The sequence below is a fragment of the Pan troglodytes genome, chromosome 4, assembly GCF_028858775.2.
Source record: "Pan troglodytes isolate AG18354 chromosome 4, NHGRI_mPanTro3-v2.0_pri, whole genome shotgun sequence".
In the NCBI taxonomy this organism is placed as follows: Eukaryota; Metazoa; Chordata; class Mammalia; order Primates; family Hominidae; genus Pan; species Pan troglodytes.
The window spans coordinates 174496907-174520809 of NC_072402.2; the positions used below are offsets into that span (position 1 = coordinate 174496907).

A 23903-nucleotide genomic window follows, 5' to 3' on the forward strand; every position below is an offset into this window, starting at 1 on the left:
AGGCTGGGCCGAATTGACCCACTGACCCCTGCCCACAGGATGTGCTGCACCTGGGCGAGGAGGCGCCCTCCCACCTCTACTACTGCCAGCTGGAGGCCAGTGCCTGCTACGTCTTCACCGAGCAGCTGGGCCGCTTTGCCCTGGTGGGAGAGGCCCTCAGCGTGGCTGCCGCCAAGCGCCTCAAGCTGCTTCTGTTTGCGCCGGTGGCCTGCACCTCCCTCGAGTACAACATCCGGGTCTACTGCCTGCATGACACCCATGATGCACTCAAGGTATCTCCCGCCCCTCACCCCCGCCGCTGGGAGGCCAAGCTATGCCTGGCCCTGTGGACTGACTGCCTTGGGCGCAGTGGGGAGGGGCCTGGGCTGACCACCTGGGGCACTGCAGGAGGTGGTGCAGCTGGAGAAGCAGCTGGGGGGACAGCTGATCCAGGAGCCACGGGTCCTGCACTTCAAGGACAGTTACCACAACCTGCGCCTATCCATCCACGATGTGCCCAGCTCCCTGTGGAAGAGTAAGCTCCTTGTCAGCTACCAGGTGAGGGCCAGGGCCGTGGCCAGCGCACAAGGGGCCTGGAGCTTGGGCTCACCTGACACCTCCTCTCTGCATCCCCATCAGGAGATCCCCTTTTATCACATCTGGAATGGCACGCAGCAGTACTTGCACTGCACCTTCACCCTGGAGCGTGTCAGCCCCAGCACTAGTGACCTGGCCTGCAAGCTGTGGGTGTGGCAGGTGGAGGGCGACGGGCAGAGCTTCAGCATCAACTTCAACATCACCAAGGTGGACGGGAGGGGCTGCAGCACCGCCGTGACGTGCTCCCACTACCAACTCCCTACTAGCCCCCAAAACGCTCCTGCCCTGCCTGCCCTGCCACCCACTCTCCCTCCCGCCTGTCCCCAGGCCCACCTCCTCCTAGAAACCCCTTGGCAGCTTCCTCCCAGACTCAGAGACAGGGAGGCACAGGTGCAAATGGGACTTGGGGAGGGGAGTGCAGGGGACATGGGAGCAGCAGGAGGGGAGACCCTGGAGGGCTTCCCTGAGGAGGAGCTTTGTACTGGGCCCCAAAGAATGAGCCAGTTTGGCTGCGGCATTAAGGGGAAGAGCATTTCTGGCAGTGAGAGCTGGGCAGGGGGGACTCAGGCCGTGAAGAGAGCTGTGTGTGTTGAGTGTCAGCAGAGGCTGGGCAGAGTGACTTGGAGGGGAGAAGGGCAGAGAGGGAGGGAGGCCACAGAGGGCTCCTCTGCTCTCTGGCTATGTGGCTTTGGGCAGGTCGCTGCACCTCTGAGCCCCAGTAAGAAGGGCCTTGGCACATGGGAGGTGCCCAGGAAGTACCAGTGCTCATGCCGCCTCCATGCTCTGGGGGAGTCTGGGAGCTCCCCCAGCAGGAGGTGGCAGTGGGCCCAGGCCTGGGGAAAGTTCTAACAGGCACCTCTTTCCCTCCCACCTCCAGGACACAAGGTTTGCTGAGCTGCTGGCTCTGGAGAGTGAAGGGGGGGTCCCAGCCCTGGTGGGCCCCAGTGCCTTCAAGATCCCCTTCCTCATTCGGCAGAAAATCATTTCCAGCCTGGACCCACCCTGTAGCCGGGGTGCCGACTGGCGGACTCTGGCCCAGAAACTCCACCTGGACAGGTGGGCGGGAGAGGGGCAGAGAGGGCCTGCGCAGGCCACCGACAGTCCTGCCCGGTGGCGGGGTGGGTGAGGTGGACAGGAGGCCCTGTGGGGCCTGTGCCGTATCTACTAGTGGCCGGGGCAGTCATTGTGTTTGGCTTCGGGGAGGCCCTGCCCTGGGGTGGGCCAGGGGGGCAGGAGGTGTCGGCTGGGGCCAGGCCAGGCTGCTGACGGCCCCCCTCCCCTCCACAGCCATCTCAGCTTCTTTGCCTCCAAGCCCAGCCCCACAGCCATGATCCTCAACCTGTGGGAGGCGCGGCACTTCCCCAACGGCAACCTCAGCCAGCTGGCTGCAGCAGTGGCTGGACTGGGCCAGCCAGACGCTGGCCTCTTCACAGTGTCGGAGGCTGAGTGCTGAGGCCGGCCAGGCCCAACACCTACACTCTCACCAGCTTTGGCACCCACCAAGGACAGGCAGAAGCCGGACAGGGGCCCTTCCCCACACCGGGGAGAGCTGCTCGGACAGGCCCCCTCCCGGCCGAAGCTGTCCCTTAATGCTGGTCCTTCAGACCCTGCCCGAACTCCCACCTCTCCATGGCCTGCCTAGCCAGGCTGGCACTGCCACCTGCTCACACTCGGCCCCAGGGCCCAGGAGGGACAGTGCCTGGAGCCTGGGCCAGGCCCAGCCCATCTGTGTGTGTGTATGTGCGTGTGATGCTACCTCTCCTCCCGTCCCTCTCCAGGGGCCCCGCATACACACGGCCATGCACGCACACACTGGGCCTGGGCCAGGGCCCCAGAGCTCCTGCCTGAGCTGGACCTTATGCAAACATTTCTGTGCCTGCTGGGTAGGGGCACGTCTGAGGGGCCCTGCTCCAAGCCTGCAGGACCGAGGGCCACAGCCGGACAGGGGGTAGCCCCTGGATTCAGGCACACGACCACCACACGAGCACGTGCCACGCACGCCTCGTGTGCTCATCTCACACACACCCCCCTCCCGGGTCATGCAGACACCCCCCAACCACACACATCTCATGCTGTACACCTGAGGCTGCTCACGTCTCATGCCCAGTGTTGGTGCACATTTGCCTCTCACATGCTGCCCTCTCCACCCACCCAGGGACACCCCACGGCTCCTCCCTGCCCCTGCCCCTCCCCCAGCCTCGAGGTGCCCTGCCCGGCGGGGCCTGTGAATATGCAATGGGAGTCCCGGGCTGTACAGTGGCGAGTGTGTGTGGCGTGGCGTGCCCGTCCCCAGGGCTGGCTGGTGCCCCACGCGGGGCCTGTCATGTGAAGCTCGTGTCCTGACTTTGTCTTAAGTGCATTCACGCACTTACTCTTGGCCTTATGTACACAGCCTTGCCCGGCCGCCGGGGCACATAGGGGTTTTATCGGACGTGAATGTAAATAAATTATATATATATATTGCTAACCTGAGTGCTACTTCTCTCGGGGAAAGCCAGGGAGCAAGGCCAAATGGCCGCAGAGGGGTCACACATGGGATGTCCCAGGAGTCCTGGGTGGCTGGGCCTGGCTGGGAAACAGGCGGACCCCGACCCGGGTCCAGCAAGGCTGCGGCGGAGACCTCCTCAGCCTGGAGATTTCCTCAGACACGAGTCAACTGCGCAAGGCGGCAGGCAACAGCAGTGACCAAGGCTGCACCTTTGCCGGACCCATCCTCTGACTGCAGGAACGTGACCACACAGCGAGGGGCCAGCTCCCGCACCGTGGCCGCCACCAGGCTGGAGAAGCTGTGAGAGGAGGGCTGAGGTGAGCCCAGGCCACCAGCCCCACCTGGCCACACCTCCCTCCCCAGCCCGCACACCCAGACTCACTGCGGGTGCAGCTTGTAGAGCGTTCCATCCACCCCCACAGACACTGCCAGCTCTTCCAGGCCCCGGTTCTCCCGGATCTTCTCCACCACGGCAGCTACACCCGCCCCACAGAGCTGGGCAGCCCGCTGGGACACAGCCTGGCACACCTCTAGCACCATCAGGGCGTCATCTGAGGTCAGGGGTAGCCCCAGATCCTCTAGGATGGCTCGGACCTGCCGCAGGGCCAGGCTGTCACTGGGGGCCAGGAAGGAAGACAGCACAGGGAGGTGGGTCGTGACTTCTCCCACTTCATCCTCCAGAGCAGACCTCGTCACCACCCATGGCCAGCAATCCCCCACAGCGGACAGAAAGACCCCCTGAAGTGGGGGAGGCAATGTAGGCCTCAGGCACCTTTCGATCTCAGAGAGGAACTTGGTCTTGAAGATGTCCCTGGTCTGAAGGCGCTGGATCTGCTGGCCCCGGAAGAGAACGCCAAGGCTGGTTAAATGTAAAAGGATGTGGCGGACGATCTCCCCCAGGTACATGCCGCTGATCATCTTTTCAAACCTGCATGAACATGTGTGTGCACTCAGGGCAGAAGGCCCCACCGGCCACCATCCCCAGCACCGGTCACAGCCAGCCACCACTGCCTGGGCCCAGCCCACACCTCTGCTTGCCGGGGTTGATGGACGCCTGGTCCACACTTGCATCAAAGCGGGTGCTGAGCATGGCCAGAGAGCCATCGTCCCCAAAGGCGCCCCACTCCATGTTGATGCACATGCGGCCTGAGTCCCCAGGCACGCCCGCCACATTCCGGAGCTCCTCCATGTAGCAGGCATTGGTGCCGGTTCCTGCAGAGAGGCCAGACAACGTGGAAGCTACTTACTGATGTAGACAAGGACCCTCTGAGCACTTCCCATACCGAGATGGCAACGATTCGGGCTCACTCTCTCTACCTCTCATGCTCACAGCCTGTCCCTGGTCCTGGTCCTCCTTCCCTCCCGACATCCCTCGTGCAGACCCTGCCAGCTCCAAGCCCTGGGGACCTTCACTGCCTTTCCCACCAACATCACCATCAGTGCATCCACCATGCCACCCCCAAGTGCTCCTACAATGCCCAGCTGTCCTGTCATTCCCCTGGGAGACATGTGACATCCCCCGCCCTCGCCCCTAGCTCTCTGCGGTTGAGAGGCCGAAGCTCCCTGGACTGGCCTGCCAGGCCCTTAATCCAACTAAGAGGTGCTGGGCCAAGAGCAGGGGACACAGAGAAATCAGAGACGAGGAGCCCCACAGTCTGGCCAGAGGTCAGGCAATGAATAGCCAGCTCTGACAGAGCCTCTGTGCCCCCGTGGAAGCACCAAGGAGAGCATCGTGGGAGCCCAGACCACGGGGCGAGTCTCTGCCAACAGGATCAGGAAAGCAACAGAGAGGAAGTGACTGAACCCAAGAAGCACAGAAAGAAAAAGGCATTCCAGGCAGAGGGCGCACCCTGGATGAGGGCGTCTCCTTCCTTTCTCTGACACAGCTTCAGCTCCAGGAAGGTGGGCTCCTTGCTGGCCCCACCTGGAGCTCCTCTGTCCAGCTGTTTATGCACACAGCAACCTGGGCATGCCTCTCCCAAGTGCCTAACCGTGCCAGGTGCTGGGTTCAAAAACCTCCCCCTCAAGAGAGGCTGCCACATGCCTCGTGTTGAGAGACCAATGCCCCAGGAGCTGCGGGATCCCTCCTCCCCAACAGGGCCAAATCCTTTCTTTCAGGGCTTTCAAGTTCCACTCATCCTGGGACCCACTCCTTCCTGATCTTGGCCTCGCTGCTGCCCACGTGTAGAATCAAGTCACTCTCTGACCGCCACGTGTTGTTCTGGGCTTAACCCTTGCTGAGTGGTCAGTTCTGAGAAGGCAGAAATTGCCTCTTGTTTTATGTGTCTTCCTATTCCTCTGTTCAGTCCCCTGTGGACACAGGGTAGGTGCTTAATAAGGATGGAATCTTGGACTGTCTGAAGGACCCTCATTGCTCATTGGTCCCCTGCCCCCGCCCAGCTCCAAACACCAGGTGTGTACCATGAGCCAGGGACCATGCTGTATTTTGTCCCCTCCCATTTCATCCTCATGATGCCTTGAGACAGGCATTGTTACTCTTATCTCCATCTTAGAGATGAGGAAACTGAGGCTCTGGTGACTTGCCCAAGGTCATACAGGTGGAAACACAAAGCTAGTATTTCCACCCAAATCTGTACAACTCCAAAGCTCAGATTCATTTATCAGATGGGCAAAGTGAAGTTCAGAGAGCTTAAATGACCATGAGTCAGTCACTGAGCTGGACTATACACCCAAGCTCCAAACTGCCAGCCCAAGAGATTGTTCCAGAGCCCTACTGGGTCAGACCAGAGCAATCCCACATCCTCACCGCCAAGGAAACATCCAACCAGAGGAATCAACAGAAGGCAGCAAATTGCCAAGCAGTAGGGGCATGAAAGGGCAGGGCCCTCCTCACCGACAATGAGGCCTATCTCGCAACGGGGGTCCTCATAGCCACAGGACATCATGGTCCCCACCGTGTCATTGACAATGGCAACCACATTCAGCTCCACTGCCTGCACACAAAAGGATGCTGCTGGTTGCTGGGCAACGCGGTCGTCACAGCAACCAGCACTGGACCCAGAGGTCTCTACCGCAGAGGGCTCCCCCCTCAGAAAGTAGGAGACTCTTTGCTCCCCTCAAGGCCTGCCACAGCCCCAAAGCACCCCTAGAACAGGCTCCTACCTGTCTGCGCGTGATGGCTTCCCGCAACAGACTCACGACATCTTGGCCCTCGCAGTCTGATGCCTTGAAACCCTTGGTCCAGTTCAGGAGGATGCCCTGGGGTGAGACCGAGAGGAAGTGGCAGGAAGCTGGAGGCCCCTTCAGGCTCACTCTGCCTCTGCAAAACCTGCATCCATCACAAGCCTAGGCTTTCCACCCTCCCCAAGCACAATTCCTTGCCTACTTTGCTGTATGGTTGAAGGCCTTGCCCTCTGCCCGCTCCCTACTCCCCAGGAGGCTTTCGGTGTGCAAAAACCTATTAATAACCATCTAACCTACATTTTCCATTATTAGTTCCAGACAGTCAGAGGGTCTGGCCATTTTAAGACGTGTGCCCAGAAGGAATGGCCCTTTGTAATTGGGTTAGGAATTAACAGAGCTGGTAAAGTGAGTGCTGAGTGTGAGACAGGGGAGGACAGAGAAGGCTCAGAGGCCCAGATGACAGCAGATCCCACCCTTTCAGAAAGAACTCCAAGTTACTCAAGAGGAAGGAATTCTCAGCTTCAGGGATAGAGCCGTGCCAATGGGCGAGTCACTCATGTGTTCCAAATACGGGGCAGGAGGAATGGAAAAGCCAGAACCCAGGCCCCTGGGCAGGATGAAGGCTGAGTGCCCGGATTGTGAGAAAAGAGACTTAAACTTAGTGACACGGGGCTCAACTTTACCTGGAAAGGAATGCTGTTTTCTTAGTGTGCGTCCTCTGAGGGAGGGGGCAGGGGGAGCAGGAATTAGTCTACAGCTGTTGGGAGAAAATTACTGCTTTGCTCAGAGGAGGAGCACGGAGGGTAGGTCAGGAAATCTTTGGGGCAGAAGATTTTAGAAATAGCAAGCAACATTTTCCTCCAATAATATGTCCTTTTATCCCGTTTTTTATTGTCCTAGGCTCATTGTCTCAAAAACAGAAAGCAGAGAATGTGATAGAGTGAGAGAAAGAACCCGTTTGAGAGAGACCAGGTGATGAGTAAGAGCCCTGTGTGGGCCGCTCTCCCTAGAGTGGGGAAGGGGAGGCAAAGGGGGAAGTCAGACCCAGGTTGCTGATGGCTTCCTGAGACAGGTGTCCTATGCCCTCCCCACTGGGCTGAACCCCTGTTCAGAAGGGATCTGAGAAATCTGAGAACAGAGGAGGCCTCTGCCCTCCTTCCCCAGGTAATGCACAGGAAGGTGTCGAGACTCAAGAGAGGAAGTGGCAGAGGCAAGTGCCCAAAGAGCAGGGCCCGGGGCACCTCCCTGAGTTCCCACATCCCTGCAAATTCTGCACAGCAAAGGCTGCTGCAGAGCCAAAGGGGCTCCTGGGGAAGGCAATCCCCACACTGGCTAAGTTTTCACCCCTGAAAATAATGTGGGCCCAACATTTTTTTTTTTTAAGATGGAGTCTTGCTCTGTTGCCCAGGCTGGAGTGCAATGGCACAATCTCAGCTCACTGCAACCTCTGCCTCCCGGGTTCAAGTGATTCTCCTGCCTCAGCCTCCCGAGTAGCTGGAATTACAGGCACACACTGCCACGCCCGGCTAATTTTTGTATTTTTAGTAGAGATGGGGTTTCAGCATCTTGGCCAGGCTGGTCTTGAAATCCTGATCTCATGATTCACCCGTCTCAGACTCTCAAAGTGCTGGGATTACAAGCGTGAGCCACCGCGCCCAGCCTTCAGCACAGAAATTAAGTTCAGTTACAGAAAATTAATAAGACTATATTTCTTGCCCCCACCCCGCCCCCCGATTTGCACATGGAGTCTCACCTGCTTCTCACATCTTACAAGGAATAATCAAAAGGACTGAGCAGGCTTAGCCTGGAGCAGAGCAGCCAAGCAGCAAGACTGGCCCACTGCACCATCCAAAGGACCACCGCGTAAAAGAAAGCAGAGTACAGAGTTGCATATCAGGTGGAGTGTGGTGGCTCACGCCTGTAATCCCAAAACTTTGAGAGGCTGAGGTGAGCGGATCACCTGAGATCAGGATTTCTAGATCAGCCTGGCCAACATGGTGAAACCCCATCTCTACTAAAAATGAGCTGGGCGTGTTGGCATGTGCCTGTAGTCCCAGCTACTTGGGAGGCTGAGGCAGGAGGATTGCTTGAACACAGGAGGTGGAGGCTGCAGTGAATGAGCCAAGATCATGCCATTGCACTCCAACCTGGGCGACAGAGTGAGACTTCATCTCAAAAAAAAAAAAAAAAAATGAGTTGCATATCAGAGAGAGGTCAGAGCAGGAGCAGGGGGTGAAAATCACATGGAGGCTGGTTGGAGTAGGTGAGATGAAGCTTTTCATTGATCACAGGTGTCTAAGAATGCAACTGTTGCCTTCAGGGGCAGTGAGCTCCTTGGCAAGAGGCTTTCAAGCAGAAGTTGGGTATGTTGAAAGGGAGATTCCTGGGAGTTTGGACCAGAGGCCCGGGAGGTATTGTTTCCGTGACAGGCTTCCAGTGTGCACATTGAGAAGTCCCTCATCCTTGTGTAAGAACAAGCTAAAGTGTGTGCTGAGTAGGGATGTGTGTCTTAGCCTGTGCCTGGCACTCTGCCACCCTAGTCATGCACCCAACACTGAGCCAGGCACTGAGAAGGAAACGAACAAAGAAAGGAGGAGGAGAGAGGCCAAAAAAACCCCAAGCGACCTCAAGCCCCTGCTAGAGACAGGAACAAATGCTGGTTCCTGCAGGACCCTGAGGCCCACATACCAGTGCTATAGCTAAAATGGACGATCTGTCCTCTGATCAGCCCCAGTCTAGGCCTGACCTGCTACCAAGTGGTTCAGACCCTCACCCTGGGCCTACCCTGTCTGGGGAAACTGAGGCTGTGTGCAAGCCCAGCCCAGCAGTGCTGCCACCACCACCAACCCCAGACCCGCCACCGCCCAGCCTTTTCCCCTGCCTCCTGCCCACTCCATGAAGGGTATGTGGGGGCAGGAGGCCCTTGGGAATCACTTCTCTTGGCCCTCCCTCACCTGGTCCAGGCCAAGCTGCCTACATGGGAAGGAGAAGGTAAAACCCAGTGGGAGGCTCTGCCCGCTCAGGCCCTGCTTCTGCTGGAAGTCCACGATGCAGTCCACGATGTGGTCAAAGAGCTGTGGGGCAGGACAGGTCAGGGGTAGGCACTGCTCAGCCCTTCCCCACCTCTGACATCAAGGTTCAGGCTGTGGGTACCTGCTGCCCAGAACCCTGGGCCACAGTCTCGGGAATGGAGTAGATCTCGCTGGTGATCTGCACGCCTGTGGTCACACGTACCAGGAGGACACGGAAGTTCGTGCCCCCAAGGTCCAGGGCCAGGAAATCCCCTCGCTCTGTGGGGGCAGAGACCCTCAGTGCCAGGATAGGGCTTGTGGCTCCAGCCCCAGCACACACTGGGACCCCCAGGAGCCCATGTTTCGGTCCCACACTCAGGCCAGGTCCTTACCGCTGCCATCAGGCGTGGCCCGGACGAAAGTGGGCAGCATGCGAAGGGAGGAGGCCTCCCCTCGGAGCCCCTTGGCCATGGCCTTCCGCATCTGTGCCTGAACCGCAGCCAGTTGATCATGGTTCAACCGGAATGGGGCCAGGGTCTGCTCCAGCAGGCGCCGGTGGGCAGCCAGACGGGCAGCCACGGCAGTCACCATCGCCACTCCCCGGCCACCACCATCCACAGAGGGGATGAAGGAGACATCGCATTCCGGGGCCAGGAGCATCACTGTCCCCTGCAGGACGCTGCAGAACCTACAGATACATACAGGTGCACCCGGCTTGGCCCTGGACCCCCAGACACACACAGGTGTGCACGGCTTGGCCCTGGACCCCCAGATACATACAGGTGCGCCCAGCTTGGCCCCAGACCCCTAGGGCCTCCTGAAGCCCAAGGCCCCATCACTTTTTTTTTAATTTATTTTTTTAGATATCGAATCTTGCTCTCTCACCCAAGCTAGAGTGCCACGGAGTGATCATGGCTTACTGTAACCTCAAACTCCCAGGCTCCAATGATCCTCCCACCTCAGCCTCCCAAAGTGTTGAGATTACAGGCGTGTACCACCATAGCCAGCCTCCCCTATCACTTCAATTTGAAATCTGTTCTGTGCACCAGCCATACGCCCCCGTGTCGCCATGGCCTCCACCCTTGCACACACAAAGGGAAGCATCGTTTCTCTCCTTGGATGTCTTCTGGCCTCCCATAGGTCAGTCTGGCCCTCCCTCTGCCTAAGTGCCCTTTGTGTCCACTGGCTTGCACATGTGATCCCAGAGGGCCCTCTGGGTGTGTATCACACACACGTGTTCATGCCACCTAATCATGCGGATCACGTTTCCACAATACCTGGGGTGACGCTCACACACTCGGCCTCCGGTGGCCACAGCGACCTGGAGTGTTTGTTGCTCCCGGCTGTGCTGGAGGCAGGAGAGAACAGCGGCCAGGGCGGCAGCACAGAGCTGGGCAGCCCGCGTGCACACGGCCGCACACACGTGCTGCACAAGCTCAACATCCGAAGCCCCAGGGCTCAGGCCCAAGTCCTGCAGGATAGCATGGACACGGGCTGCCCCAGTAGAGGGGCTGGAGGGGAAAGGGAAGTGGTTTGGGGCTCAGCCCAGAAGCTCCCCATCCCACTAAAGCCCCATGGCTACCTTGGGAACAGAGTATCGTCCCCTTCCCCCAAGCCAAGAATCCCTCACTAAGCCACCATCTCCCCGACTCACTCCTCCATCTCAGCCACGTGTTCCAGGAGGATGCTGCCTTGGCTCAGCAGGGCAGGGGAGGTGCAGCCACCAAAGAGGACCCCACACCGGGCCAAGTGAGCCAGCACCAGCCGCACCAGCTCACCCAGGTACAGGCCTCCGATCATCTTCTCAAACCTGCAGGGGGAAGGGTGGCTGGAGGAAGCCTTTTCTAAGCCCTCAGTCCACCTGGCCCTACCTCCAAGAGTTCCCAAAGAAGGATTCTTTTCTTTGGGGCTCCCAAACTGGAGACTCCAGAAGCAACAAATGGCCTCCCAGAGGACAGGTGGGTGTATGCCCAGACCCCACTGCCCCCTCTGACATAGGTTACATTCAGAAGCCTCCTGGAGAAGAAGAAGGACCCAAAGGAAGGCAGAGAGCAGTTTGCTCAACCACTTCCAGCCCTCAACCCCCAAACTGTCAGGGCAGGCCAGAGTCAGGAACAGGGAAGATCAAGGGTTGACAATTCTGGGTTCTAGAACTTTGGGCCCTTCCTTCTTTGAACCTGGCCAGGGCCCCCAGGTTGCTCCCTGGAGACCCTCAGAGTGACAGGGAGGGGCCTAAGGGCCTGAGAACAGGGACAGAAGGGGTTGGGAGCAGAGCAGTCATAGACAGGGCCTGGAACCAAAGGTCAGGGCCCCCTGCCAGGTCACCTCTGAGCACCAGGATTCAGGGACTCATGGTCCAGGGTGTGGTCGAAGGTGGTCAGCACTGGTCCCAGCGCCCCATCATCGCTGAAGGAGCCCCACTCGACGCTGACGCAGACGCGGCCCCGGTCTTCGTCCAGCACTGCCACATGCCGTGCCTCCTCCATGTAACACGCATTGGTGCCCGTGTCTGGCAGAGACAACCCTGTCAGGGCCTGCTAGCCAGGCAGCACACCCTCCACCTGTCATCACAAATGGTCCATGGCTCACCTACAACTAGCCCAACCTCACACGGCCTGACCCCCGGCTCACAGCCCATCATGGTGCCCACTGTGTCGTTCACCACAGCAACCACGTCGATGCTGTAGGCCTGGATGATGAAGAGGGCAGAGGTCAAGGCTGGCCTGAGTGGCCAGAGGAGGGAATCCAGGGGATGGGCAGGGCTGGGGCCCTGGCTTTGAAGGAGATACATAGAGTCCATGAAACACATGTCTGCATGCCACACACATTTGTGCCACAGATGCTCTGGGCTCCCACCTTATAGGAAAACTTTTCCTCCAATCCCACCCTCAGCTCCTCCCTAACCCCCAACTTGCGCCCCCAGGTCACGGTGACGTCCACCCTCACCATCTCCCAGGACCAGGATGAGTTTCCTGAGACAGCACCTCCTTGAACGCTGCGCCTTGCCAGCCTCACTGTCATCCTGCCTGGCTCCCCAAGCCTGTTCCTCCCAGCACTGGCTTCTCGCCACAAGAGGTTAGCCCAGACGGATCAGCCTTTGTCCAGCATCCAGACTCTTGTGTGTGGCCTTCTCTGAGACTAGATCATCCGCCCCAGCCCCAGCCTGACTTGAAGGGAGGCAAACTCCTCCTTCAAGTCCCTGATCAAAGAGCCAGTGCTTCCTCCATAGTGCTCCCAGAGTTGTCCACGCACTCCTCCTTGACACGGACAATCTTTTATTAGAATGCTTCCCCATCTAGACTGTGAAAACCTTGAGGAGGAGGTCAAAGTCTATTCATGTTTGTTTGCCCCGGGTCCTGAATGTTTATTTGACCTTTCTTAGCCTCAGTGTTTTTTAACCTATACAATGGGAATGGTAGCAACATGTACCATGTATAGGTTAAACTGGATGGAGGTTAAACTGGATGGAGGACATGAAGAGAAGAGGAAAGCAACTCTCTCAGAAGCCCAGACCCAACACATGTGTGCCAGGCCCAGGCCAACATGGGCAGCCCTCCTGTCACCCCTCCCTCCACTCACCCCCTGCCTCCGAATGGCATCTCTCAGCAGCTGGACCACATCCTGGCCTTCCACACCACTGCACCTAAAACCTTTGGTCCAGGAAATGAGGGTGCTCTGGAGGTAGAGAAGCTGGGTTACTCCTCTGACGGCCTTCATGGGGCTGCAGCCACCCTCTACCCAGCGTCCCATGTCCACTCCACCTCACCCTGTCCAAGCCCGTCTGGTGACAAGGGAAAGAGAAGCTGAAGCCAAGCTGCAGACCCTGTTTGTTCACAGGCTGCGCATCCAGGAACTCAGACAGGCAGTGGGCAGCAAAGTCAAAGAGCTGCAGGAGAAGTGGGGGAGCTCAGCCATGCCCATCTGAGCCCTAGCCGCCCAGCCAGGCCCCCAGACCCCAGAGGCTGGGCAGTGAGTGCTTACCTGCTGGCCAGCACCCAGCATCACCTCTTGGGGGATCACAAACTTCTGGCTTCTGGGCTCCACCCTATGCCCCTCAATGCCAGTTAGAGTCACCCACAAAACACGCAGTGAGGCCCCTGTGGCCCCCAGCTCCAGCACCACGAAGTCTCCTTGCTCTGGAGGGCAAGCAGGTCACAGAAAGCCATGCAGCTGGCAAGACCAGAGCCCTCTGCCCACTTCCCAAATTCCTAAGGCCTGCAAAGTCTGGTCAAGGGGCCATAGAGATAGGGGACAGGAATAAGGAACATTTCCCTCCCCTAGATCAGTACCCTCTTCCAGGCCTGGCCACGCATCTCAATCTATGCTACCCACCAGTGCCATGTGGGGTGGACCCCACGTATGTAGGCAGCATCCGGACCGCAGGGGCAGGGCTGGGCTGTCCCCTCAGCGCCTGCTCCATGGAACCCAAGAGGCTGGCTTGGATCTGCTGTAGCTGTGCCCTTGTCACCTTGAACTGCTGCAGGCACTCCTGCACCTGGGGAGAAACAGGCCAACATCTGGGAAGGAGCACCATTGGGCTGGCCAGACTCCCCACCTCCAACCAAGGCAGAGGCCTGCCCTGCCCAGCCCACTCCTCGGCTCTTCATACACCCTGGCTCTCTTGCCAACAGCCTGCACCCAGCTCTGGCATCCTCAGAAGGCTCTGTCCTGGAAAAAGAACCCACCTTCTTCCTCCTCCTGCCCCATTACTCACAGCTCCTTCTCAATTTCTTACATCCTCTACCCTACCCCTCTTCTTCTTTGAATTCAGGGTTTGGCAAGACCTTCTTCCTGCCATACCACTAATGATTGCTCTCTGGCTCCCCAGGACCCACAGCAAGAGTCTCTCAGTGAGTTGTTGTTGAACGAACAAGAGAATAAACAAATGCACGAACAAACTTCAAGTGTTTCCCTCTCCTAACCCACTCTCAGACTCTGAAGCCTGAAAAAGCCCAGCACGAGAGCATTTGGAGACCACACTGCAGAGGATGGTCCTTTTTTCAGTCAGTCATCCTTCCCAAAACATTGCTCCAGCCCTCACTATGCACCCAGCTCTATTCTAAGCACCGCACACACATAACCACCCAAGAAGCAACAAATGCTTTAGATTCCAGGGTGGAAGACAGAAATTAAGCACATGAACATACAATTTGGTTCCAGTAGTGATGGTGGCTATTAAATGTAGGGGGGCAGGATAAGAAATTAGAGAGTGACCAGGGTAGAAAGAGGTATTTTTAGATATGAGTTCAAGAGGGTTTCCCTGAGGAGGTGATCTAAATGAAGGAAGGGAACAAGCCATTTGAAGATCCAGGGGAAGAGCGAGGGGATGGATTTGGAGAAGACTGATCCGGGAGTGGATCGGAGTCTGAAGGGGCAGGTGAGAAGGCAGGGAAGGCAGAAGCCAGGACACCCCAGGCTGTCACTCCACCAGAAGCCCAGTAGCTTAAGAGCCCCAGGGACCTCATCCCTGTGAGCAAATACCCTCCCCTAGATGACTCTCTCACCCATCCTTCAAAGAAGCCCCAACAGCCTCCCTGGATTCATTGAAGGGTCACAGCCCGGCAACTCCATCCTCCTGAGGCTCAGACTTTCCAAAGCCCCCACTTCCTGTCACACGGGAGTTCCATTTCAATGACCTATTGCCCCAAACTGGACACTTATCTTTGGAATAACAACTCAGGCACCTGGATAATAAGGCCGCTCCTGGGAGGAGAGGCTGGGAGGAGAAGCTGCCAGTTGAGGGAGATAAGGACAACTCAGTCCCACCTCTTGCTTTAGGAAGAGAATGGGAAACAGATCCCTAAGAAGGCGAATCATCCTAACTGGGGTGCCAGATGTCCACTTACACGTTTGCCTTACAGCACATGCTTCCAGCAGCCATGCCTGCTAGGGGTGCCCATGCCCACTCTATCTCACCCTGACCAGGCCTATCTGGTGACAAGGGAAAGAGAAGCTGAAGCCAAGCTGCAGACCCTGTTTGCTCACAGGCTGCGCATCCAGGAACTCAGGCAGTGGGCAGCAAAGTCAAAGAGCTGCAGGACAGGCGGGGTCTCAGCCTTGCCCCTCTGAGCCCCAGCTGCCCAAGTGTTAGAAATATGGAAACGGAGACTCTGAGAGGGCAAGTCATCTGCAGGGCCAAGCAGCTGTGAAGGGGCAGGGGAGAATTTGAACCCATATCTATCTGAATGCAGAGATGTTTCTACGTCAATGTGAAGCTTTATAAAACCTAGAAAGTTCCCTTGAAAAGAACTCAAGGCTGATGAAAGTTGCTGGAAAGAAACCCCAGATGATCCGGCTTGAGAAAACTTACAGCTGAGTCCTCGCACTCCCTTTTTCTGGCTCTGCAGTCCTGGGAAAGTCACACCTCTCTCTGAGCCTCAGTCACCTCTTCGTGCAAAACTGAGAAAATAATAGTACTTGGAAGTCCCCCAATGCCAGGGACTATGTCTTGCTCAAGGCTACATCTGAGGGCCACGAGGAGCACCAGCTGGAAGCAGGATTTGTTGATTGGATGGTTGTGGTGGCACAAGAATTAAAGGCTGTAATGTATGTGGAAGTGCCAAGTGCCGTTGGGATGGGAGGGGCGTTTTAGTATTGCTTCATGAAAACAGTAGAGTCATGGAGAAGTCAATGGCTTGGGCAAATTGTTTTTCTTCCTTTTCCTCTTGGGCACATTGAGATGTTCGGGAGGAGAGACTAGAAGACAGCAGAACTGCAAGAAAGACAGAAGGACTTCCCTGGCAGATCCTGGTGAGGCACACACAAGCCAGGAGAAGCTATCGGAGCCACCCCCGACACCCCAGGAAGAGCAGGGAGAGACCTCAGACAGAAGAGCAAGGAGAAAGGCATTAGAGAGCATGTGAAGTCCAATGTGGTTTCAACACTGGCTCTTGTCACCAACTTGCTGTGTTGCTGGCCTGGGCCCATCACCTCACCTCTCTGAGCAAGTGACCCCTCTATCTAGCAGGAACAAGAGTACCTACTTCTCAGAGATGCCATGAGGACTGAGACGACAGCAAACCTGAAGTGGAGGAACAGTGTCACACATAGGAGATGCTCAGTGGAACACGGATTCCCTGTCCTCAGAGCACAAAGCACACCCAGCCTGGAGAGCCTGACTCCATACCCTCTCTGATGACAAAGAGAAGCCTGGTGGAAGGGGTGGGGAAGGGCCTCTGAGATGGGACTGGGAACTGGCCACATGTGGTTAACTAACTTTTTTCAACCTAAGGTCATGGCAAGGGGAGCACAGGGTAAGGCCTGTGGTGCTGAGTTGGGGGTCCAGGACCATGGGAAATTTGGTGTCCCTGTGAAGTCCCCCAAAGCCGAAAGGGATTCTTTCAACCACAGGTGTATGTGATGGAGCCAGCAGGGCAGATGTGGGCCTGCACAGGAGTGTCATCAGGGAGGGGCAAGAAGCGAGGGAGGAGATGACAGCAGGTCCTAGAGCCAGTCCTGGCTGGGCAGGCACTGTGGCCCAGCCACCGCTGTCACTCCTGAGGCACAGCTGTGGGTCGGGCACAGAAGAACTGTCTGCAGCAGGGTCTGGGGTACAGGTTGGACAAGGGGGAAGTGGGAGCATGAAATGCAGTGAGGGGTAACGCCTCCACAATCTGGGCAACAAGCCTAGTCAAGTGGATGTCAGAATATGCCAGAAAACTAAAGAAACTGCAGAGAATGACTCAAGTACCCTTTAGTGGGCACCTCCTCTATGCAAGTCCTTTTTTTTTTTTTTTTTTGACAGAGTCTCGCTCTGTCACCCAGGCTGGAGTGCAGTGGTGCGATCTTGGCTCACTGCAAGCTCTGCCTCTCAGGTTCACACCATTCTCCTGCCTCGGCCTCCCGAGTGGCTGGGACTACAGGCGCCTGCCACCATGCCCAGCTAATTTTTTGTATTTTTTAGTACAGAGAGGGTTTCACCGTGTTAGCCAGGATGGTCTTGATCTCCTGACCTTGTGGTCCGCCCACCTCAGCCTCCCAAAGTGCTGGGATTACAGGCCTGAGCCACTGCGGCTAGACTTTTTTTTTTTTTTTTTTTTTTTGAGATGGAGTTTTGCTCTTGTTGCCCAGGCTGGAGTGCACTGCCACAATTTTGGCTCACTGCAACCTCTGCCTCCCGGGTTCGAGCGATTCTCCTGCCTCAGCCTCCCAAGTAGCTGGGATTACAGGCATGTGCCACCATGCCGGCTAATTTTGTATTTTTAGTAGAGACGGGGTTTCACCATGTTGACCAGACTGGTCTCGAACTCTTGACCTCAGGTGATCCACCTGCCTCGGCCTCCCAAAGTGCTGGGATTACAGGCGTGAGCCACCGCACCCGGCCATAGGCAAGTCCTTTATCTCCATTAGCCTTCAGGGGGTGGGGAGTATTAGACTTTATTTTCCTCCATTTTACTGATGAGGAAACAGAGACTAAGAGATATGAAATGGCTTACACAAGAGTTTCCTGCTCAAGGGTGTGGTATGAGACAGCTTCTAAATCTTGGTCAAGATGACAGAAAAAGAAGAAACTCACTCCTGAGCAAGCCTCAGGCATGAGTTTGGCACTAAAATCGTCTGTGTGCCTGATTGTAGTGGCTACATTGAGGGAGACATGCAGGAGGAACTGGAGAGGCGGGAAAGGAAAGGTCTCAAGAACACAGCTTTTGACCAGATAACCCTGGGAAAGTCCACTCTAGACTGTGTCACCCACTTGGGGCGGGAGCAGCACCTGTGTGGCAAGGTGGCAAAAATGACATGTTTGGAGCTGAAACACCTCAGCTCAAGCTCCTGTCATGTCTTAAACTCAAGTCATAACACTTCTCTATATCCCTCTTCATCACCTGTAAGATGATCAGCCCAACCTTGCAGTTGTTTGGAGCATGAAAGGAGATTGTTACCAGCTCAGATATGAAAAGCTCAGTGGAAAGGGGCTGCATGGGTGAGAGCCCAGGGCCCCATGGCAGCTTCAGTCACACTGCTCTTGAAGGCCTTAGACAAGCATGAAACAGGAACCCAGTGCTGAACTTACCAGCTCTGAGCTGTCTGAGGGCCCGGGCAAGCCCTCCTCAGAGCAACTCAGGGCTTCTTCCCCCTGCCGCAACCCTGAAGACCCAATGGAGTCCATGAGCTTCCACAGTGGAAGGTGGCCACCTATGGGAGAAAAGGGACAACCTGGGTCAACCATTTACTCTATAGGCCCTAGGAGTCTGTAACCCAGACCAACTTCCTTCCTTCTGAAGGGGACCAGGAAGGAAGCTGGGAGCAGAATTCAGAACCTCCAACCATCAAAGATCCTGTAGCAGTCAACCAGAAGGCCCTTGTTTTTCACAAGCATGTCTAATGAGAGAGCACTGGAAAGGCTGATTTCAGTCCAAACGCCATTCGTTAATTCTGTCATTCATTGACATTCACCAGTTCCTGATGCCTGCTATGCTGGACGTTGTGGTACAGATGAAGCAGACCTAGGCCCTGCCCTCAGGGACCTCACAGTCTCATCAACAATCACAGTATGATTAGCACAGGCAGTGAGCAAGATGGCCACATGTAATAGATGGACATGCTGCTGTGGTTGGGAGGTCAGGGACATGCTAGAGGCTTGGAACAAAGAGGGAACCAAAGACCTGCCAGAGAAGCAGGCAGGCTGGAAAAGGGACAGCCATTGTGCCAGGCTAAGGCACATGAATTTCATCCTGAAGGCAACAGGGATCATGGACAGGGGTGGATCTGTGCTTCAGAAAGGGGTTCCACTAGTGACCTGACCTTGGACGTCATTTATGACTTCTTTGAATTTCAGCTTCCATCCATAAAACAGGAGGAAATAATATCTACCCTCACAAGGTTGTTGTGAGCACTAAATAGACTAACACCTGGGGAAATGCTTTATGAGATGTAGTGTGCAACATAAACATCAGGTGGGTTTTAACAGCGAAGTGATGCAGAGCAGAAAGAGCCCTGTACTCAGAGGTGGGAACCCTGCTCTCCACAAGGCAGCTGCACCCCATCTCAACCTCCAGGCTTTTCATCTGTGAAATGGGACCAACATGTATCAAAGGGCTGTGTGGGGCAAATGAGATCACGAGAGCAAAGGAACTTGCTCAGATGTGCATTCAGATTTATGTAGTTGAATCTGAACTGAAACTCTATGATTCTCCATTTCCTCTATAACATGAAAAGCTCAGTTCTTGTGAGGATTAAAGGAGTTAGTGGTCCTTTGCACACTGTAAGGAACTGTAGAAATGTCAGATACTTCGCTCATCCGAGCTGGAGGTGGTATTGCTGTTTCCATAGTCCCAAGGGAGCCCTCAGTGAGTCAGGTGCTCTTTAGGGGTGGGGGAAAAGGGAAACACAGCAGAGGGCCCAATATGGGAAGAGACATCTGTCCACTGAGTCACTTTACCTCCCTTCCTTGCAACAGCAGAACTTCTGGAAATATAGTACCTTCCCACCCCTACACTCACCTCCTTGCCTACTCCCACTATGCTCACTAATTTGCCCTCCACGTGGTCACTCGTGACCTCCTAACTGCCCAATCCCAAGCCTTTTCCTCAGTCCCCACCTCTGCTGCCCTCTCTCAGGCATGCAAAGCCAGTAGTCATTCTCTTTGCTACAGAATTCCCCCTGTCCTTGGCTTTCACAGCCAGTATCTCCTAGGTCTCCTTCCTGAGTCTCTTGTAGTCTTCATCAGTAATTTCTCTTCCTTCAGACAATGGGGTTCCCAAGTTTCTGGTCATGCCCTCCCTCTACACTCCCTTTATCTCACCCATTCCCAAGGTTTCATTAATAGCTGTGTCAGGGCTCCCAAATCTACCTTTGGCCTCAGCCAAATCCTAAATCCCAGTGGTCTGTTAGACATCACTATCTGGATGGTGGAGAAGCTCCTCAAATTCAACAAAGCCACACTCATTTTTCCATCACCTTACCCCCACAAAGCTCTTCTGTTCTCCACCTTGACTGGAGACATCGAAGTGTGCTCACTCACACGGCCGTTCGGGTTGCCTGCGCGCATCTCTCACCCTCACCTCCTCTATGCAATTGGATCTCAGGCTCTCTAAGAGCTCTCCTCTGCATCCCCTCCTCCCCACTCCCACACACTGCACCAGACCATCCTCCGGCCTGATTATTACAACAGCCTCCTAACTGATACCTCTGCTTCTAGTTTCTTCACCTCCTTACCCCACCCAACTTGATCACCTCTGCACTCATGGCCGGCACAGGGTCTGGTATAGGTATGTGCTAATGTGCCTTTCCAAAATTGGAAGCAAGGGGAGTGGGTAGTTTTTTATTTAATAAAGCAACAAATCAGCTTCTGATAAATCTCCCCAAACCATACATACCTATGCTGAGTTTCCAAATCTGTCAAACAGGGGTGTGGAATCCTTGTTCTATGCTGCAGGTCTATTTCAAGGATAAAATGAGGTAACTGGGGCAATTACCTTTGAAAAGGACTAAGGGCTACACACATGGCCTTCTCAAGGCCCAGCTAGTTCACTTATTCATTCACTCACTCATTCATTCCCTCATCCATTCAATATTTATTCAGCATTTTTTACATGACAGAATCTGTGAAGTAATCCCCAAGTAGCCCTACTATTTATATGCTAGGTAAATGTATTCAGCTCTGTCTCTTCCAACTGAGATTCCCTGTGGGGAGGGACATGTCTCCTTCACTGCAGTATCCCCAGAGCCCAGGGTCTGTTTGACTAAGGGCCCTGTGGCTTCCCTTAGCTGAATGGGCTACACGAAGTGAGTTTTCCTCCTGAAAAGTACCCCAGGGACCTCTGCTGATGTTGGGAGCTGCCATCAAGAACCAGCTGGCAGGCTGGGTGTGGTGGCTTGCACCTGTAATCCCAGCACTTTGGGAGGCTGAGGCAGACAGACTGCTTGAGCCCAGGAATGTGAGACTAGCCTGGGCAACATGGCAAAACGCCATCGCTACAAAAAAATAACAAAAATTAGCTGGGTGTGGTGGTGTGTGCCTGTAGTCTCAGCTACTCCGGAGGCTGAGGTGGGAGGATCACTTGAACCCAGGAGGTCGAGGCTGGAGTGAGCCCTGACTGTGCCACTGCACTCCAGTCTGGGTGATAGAGAGAGAGAGACCCCTTATCAAAAACAAAGAAAGAGAACCAGCTGGCTTAATCTTTCCAGTGTCCACTTCCCCTGGTGTGAGCCAAACAGGAGGGATGAGGACAAGACAGCTGCGGAAGGAGCAGGCAGTAATTAGACCGAAGCGCTTACCTGGGACACACAGAAGCTAGTCACTCTCCTCAGGTCTGAGCTCTTGTCTGGCAATATGAGGCACCCCAATGACCAAAAGCAACACTCAGGGGTGACCCGAGTTATAATATCCTCAAGCCCCACCCTTTTCCTCCACCACCACTTACCAAACATCAGCTAATTCAGGAAGCTGCACTTCCTTCCAAGCCTGCCCTAAGAGTAGCCCAGGCTAGGCAAGGCTGTGGTGAAAACTTGAGCAAGATGATTACCGCGAAGTGGAGTGTTGAACTGGGTCTAAGATTTTGGGCCATTCCCTCTACAATGCTGAGGGCTGTTTATTTTGCAAATATAGTGAGTTTTGAGGTGGTGGCTCGCCCCTAGAAGGAGCTGGAGGCGCCTAGCCTGGAAAGGTTATGGTAAGTACTTTTGAGCAAGAGGCAATGTGGGAGCACAAGCGGAAGGGGCTGACTCTGCCGAGAGTGGGCAGGGCTAGCTGAAGAAGCTGAGTCTTGAAGAAAGAACAGCAGTATGCTGACAAAAGTGGTCCTTGACAAAGTGGAGAGCATGTGCACAACCACAAATCACACACACACAGCAATGAGGTGCAGCTCCAGGCGCCTGAAGAGGGTACACCAAGGTAGGGATATATAGTGGGAGAGGAGGTGACAGGCAGACTGCGGAGTCTAGCCTTTAGTCTGTAGCCTGCGCAGGGAGAGTAGGTTCACATCTTAGGTCTTCTCTACTGGAAGAAGGGGAGTGTTAGGCTGCTGTGGAGCTATTGGCGAACAAGCTGTTTTTCTGTGGGAATTTCTCCTCAAAGGCACAGAACCTTGGGGCACCAATGTAGAATACTAGACAGCCTGCAACAATCTTTGTTGAAGGCATGGATACACTTTAAAGCTTCAGGCTGCCTTGTCAGCAGTAACTCTATCCACAGATAGTAGGCCTCCACATGACATCAGGATGGAGACCAGAGATAGTGGCTCCTCTATCAGTAGTGGCATGAAGAGGCCGGGAAACATGCCAAACATCAGTCCTGCTGTGAAGTTTACCGGGTACCAACCAGGCATATAGGCTCTGAAAGGCAGGGAAGTGGGGGATGGGGTGGCTGACGGTAGAGTGGCTGTCACAAACAACATAGCATCCTGCCTAGCCTGGGATCCTAGTCCCTCTCAACTTTGTTCAGTTGGGAGAGGAGAATGTGGAACTGACTATGAAAGGCCCAGCTGTGATTCATGCAGATAGCCTGCCATTTCTTGAGCCAGGGTGAGGATATGCCCCTGACAAGCATTGCCAGGGCTCTTCATCTGCATTTCTGGAAGGTCTGTGTCCAGACCCCAGGAGCAGGGGTCCTGGTTCCCTAGTCAGAATGCCAGGGAAAGTCTGGGTCAAGGCCAGTGGAGGGAGAAGGATAGCTGAGCTTGAGGTCTGTGAGCAGCTGGGACAGCCTGGCTGTAGCAGAGGCACTGCAGCTGCCAGCGGTTCTCTTCAGACACCAGATGGCCACTGACCAACAAAGGGAAGGACAAGTCCTCACGAGGTTCCCTCATAGCCCCTTAGTGCCAATCTCCAACTGTAGAGATGGAGCTAAGGAATGAGGAAAGGCAGTTTGCTGGGGGAGAAGTGGGCACAACCAGAGCACTGCCGATGGGCTGGGAGGTCAGGCCTTCCCTCTGAGCTTGCTCACAGGCTTCTCACCACCCACAGTGCCCATGCCAGGCACAGAGATCCTCAATAAGCTCCCCCAATTTGTTCCACACCCTTTATACCGTGAATGTGCCTTGCAGCTCTCCTACACACATCGAGCTACTTCTGTTGTCTTTGTTTGCACTGACTTGTCTGGAATGACCCTCCCTTTGGCCTCTCCCACCTTTTCACCTCATTTTTCCTCATCCCTTAAATTATAATCATCAACGACAATGAGGAGCCCTTCTCTGAAAAGCTCCTCCTGGCCGACCCCAGCTGAGTGTGGTCTGCTTATTGGTTCCGTATTATCATGCATGTTCTTGTATCACTGCATTTATATCTGTTTATTAAAGGCATCTGTTTATGTGTTCTTCTTCCCCATTGTACTATGGGCTCCCAGAGAATGTTTCTTATTCACCCGTGCAGCCTCAGACCTCAGTTCTGTATCTGGCAAGGAACAAGTATCAATTAATTTTTGTTAAATTGAAGAGCCCTCCCACAATCTCAATAGTCCAGGGCTGGCCAGGCATGATGGCTCACGCCTGTAATCCCAACACTTTGGGAAGCCGAGGTGGACGGATCACTTGAGGTCAGGAATTCATGATCAGCCTGGCCAATACGGTGAAACCCCGTCTCTACTAAAAATTTAAAAAATTAGCCGGGCGTGGTGGTGTGCACCTGTAATCCCAGCTACTCGGGAGGCTGAGGCAAGAGAATTGCTTGAACCTGGGAGGCAGGGTAAGTTGCAGTGAGCCGAGATCACGCCACTGTACTCCAGCCTGGGTGACAGAGCAAGACTATCT

The 23903-nt window shown here is 55.2% G+C and overlaps 2 protein-coding genes and 1 long non-coding RNA gene across 8 annotated transcripts in view; 2 read left to right on the forward strand and 1 right to left on the reverse strand.

Moving 5' to 3' along the window:
• The window catches only part of UNC5A (unc-5 netrin receptor A), a 70184-nt gene extending 67141 nt beyond the window's left edge, over positions 1–3043 (forward strand). For 2 of the 4 annotated variants that reach the window (XM_016954306.3, XM_016954307.3), the window contains 5 exons: positions 39–272; positions 388–537; positions 619–783; positions 1454–1632; positions 1864–3043. In XM_016954306.3, the coding sequence (XP_016809795.1) occupies positions 39–272; positions 388–537; positions 619–783; positions 1454–1632; positions 1864–2029 (894 nt within the window). In that variant the 3' untranslated portion in view covers positions 2030–3043. The other 2 variants (XM_016954304.3, XM_016954305.3) reach the window with 1 other exon arrangement.
• HK3 (hexokinase 3) lies at positions 3014–21523 on the reverse strand. 3 transcript variants are annotated; one of them, XM_016954308.4, is made up of 20 exons: positions 21436–21470; positions 20535–20595; positions 18230–18351; positions 13552–13714; positions 13201–13355; positions 12986–13105; positions 12799–12894; positions 11809–11908; positions 11545–11728; positions 10874–11029; positions 10497–10730; positions 9612–9907; positions 9362–9498; positions 9163–9282; positions 6188–6283; positions 5919–6018; positions 4093–4276; positions 3837–3992; positions 3447–3680; positions 3014–3362 (listed from the first exon to the last, which is right to left on the reverse strand). In XM_016954308.4, the coding sequence occupies exons 3-20, from the start codon at positions 18323–18325 to the stop codon at positions 3218–3220; spliced, it is 2772 nt and encodes a 923-aa protein (XP_016809797.1). In that variant the 5' UTR covers positions 18326–18351; positions 20535–20595; positions 21436–21470; the 3' UTR covers positions 3014–3217. The 3 variants fall into 3 exon arrangements, with proteins under 3 accessions (XP_016809797.1, XP_518124.2, XP_054540788.1); XM_518124.7 differs by lacking the exon at positions 20535–20595 and having other exon boundaries at positions 21436–21523; XM_054684813.2 differs by lacking the exons at positions 18230–18351; positions 20535–20595; positions 21436–21470 and adding an exon at positions 15530–15617.
• Positions 12208–14117, forward strand: LOC134809994 (uncharacterized). The gene is made up of 2 exons (XR_010157057.1): positions 12208–12294; positions 13991–14117. It is a non-coding gene; the product is annotated as an uncharacterized LOC134809994 (long non-coding RNA).
• Positions 21524–23903: the final 2380 nt, after the last annotated feature.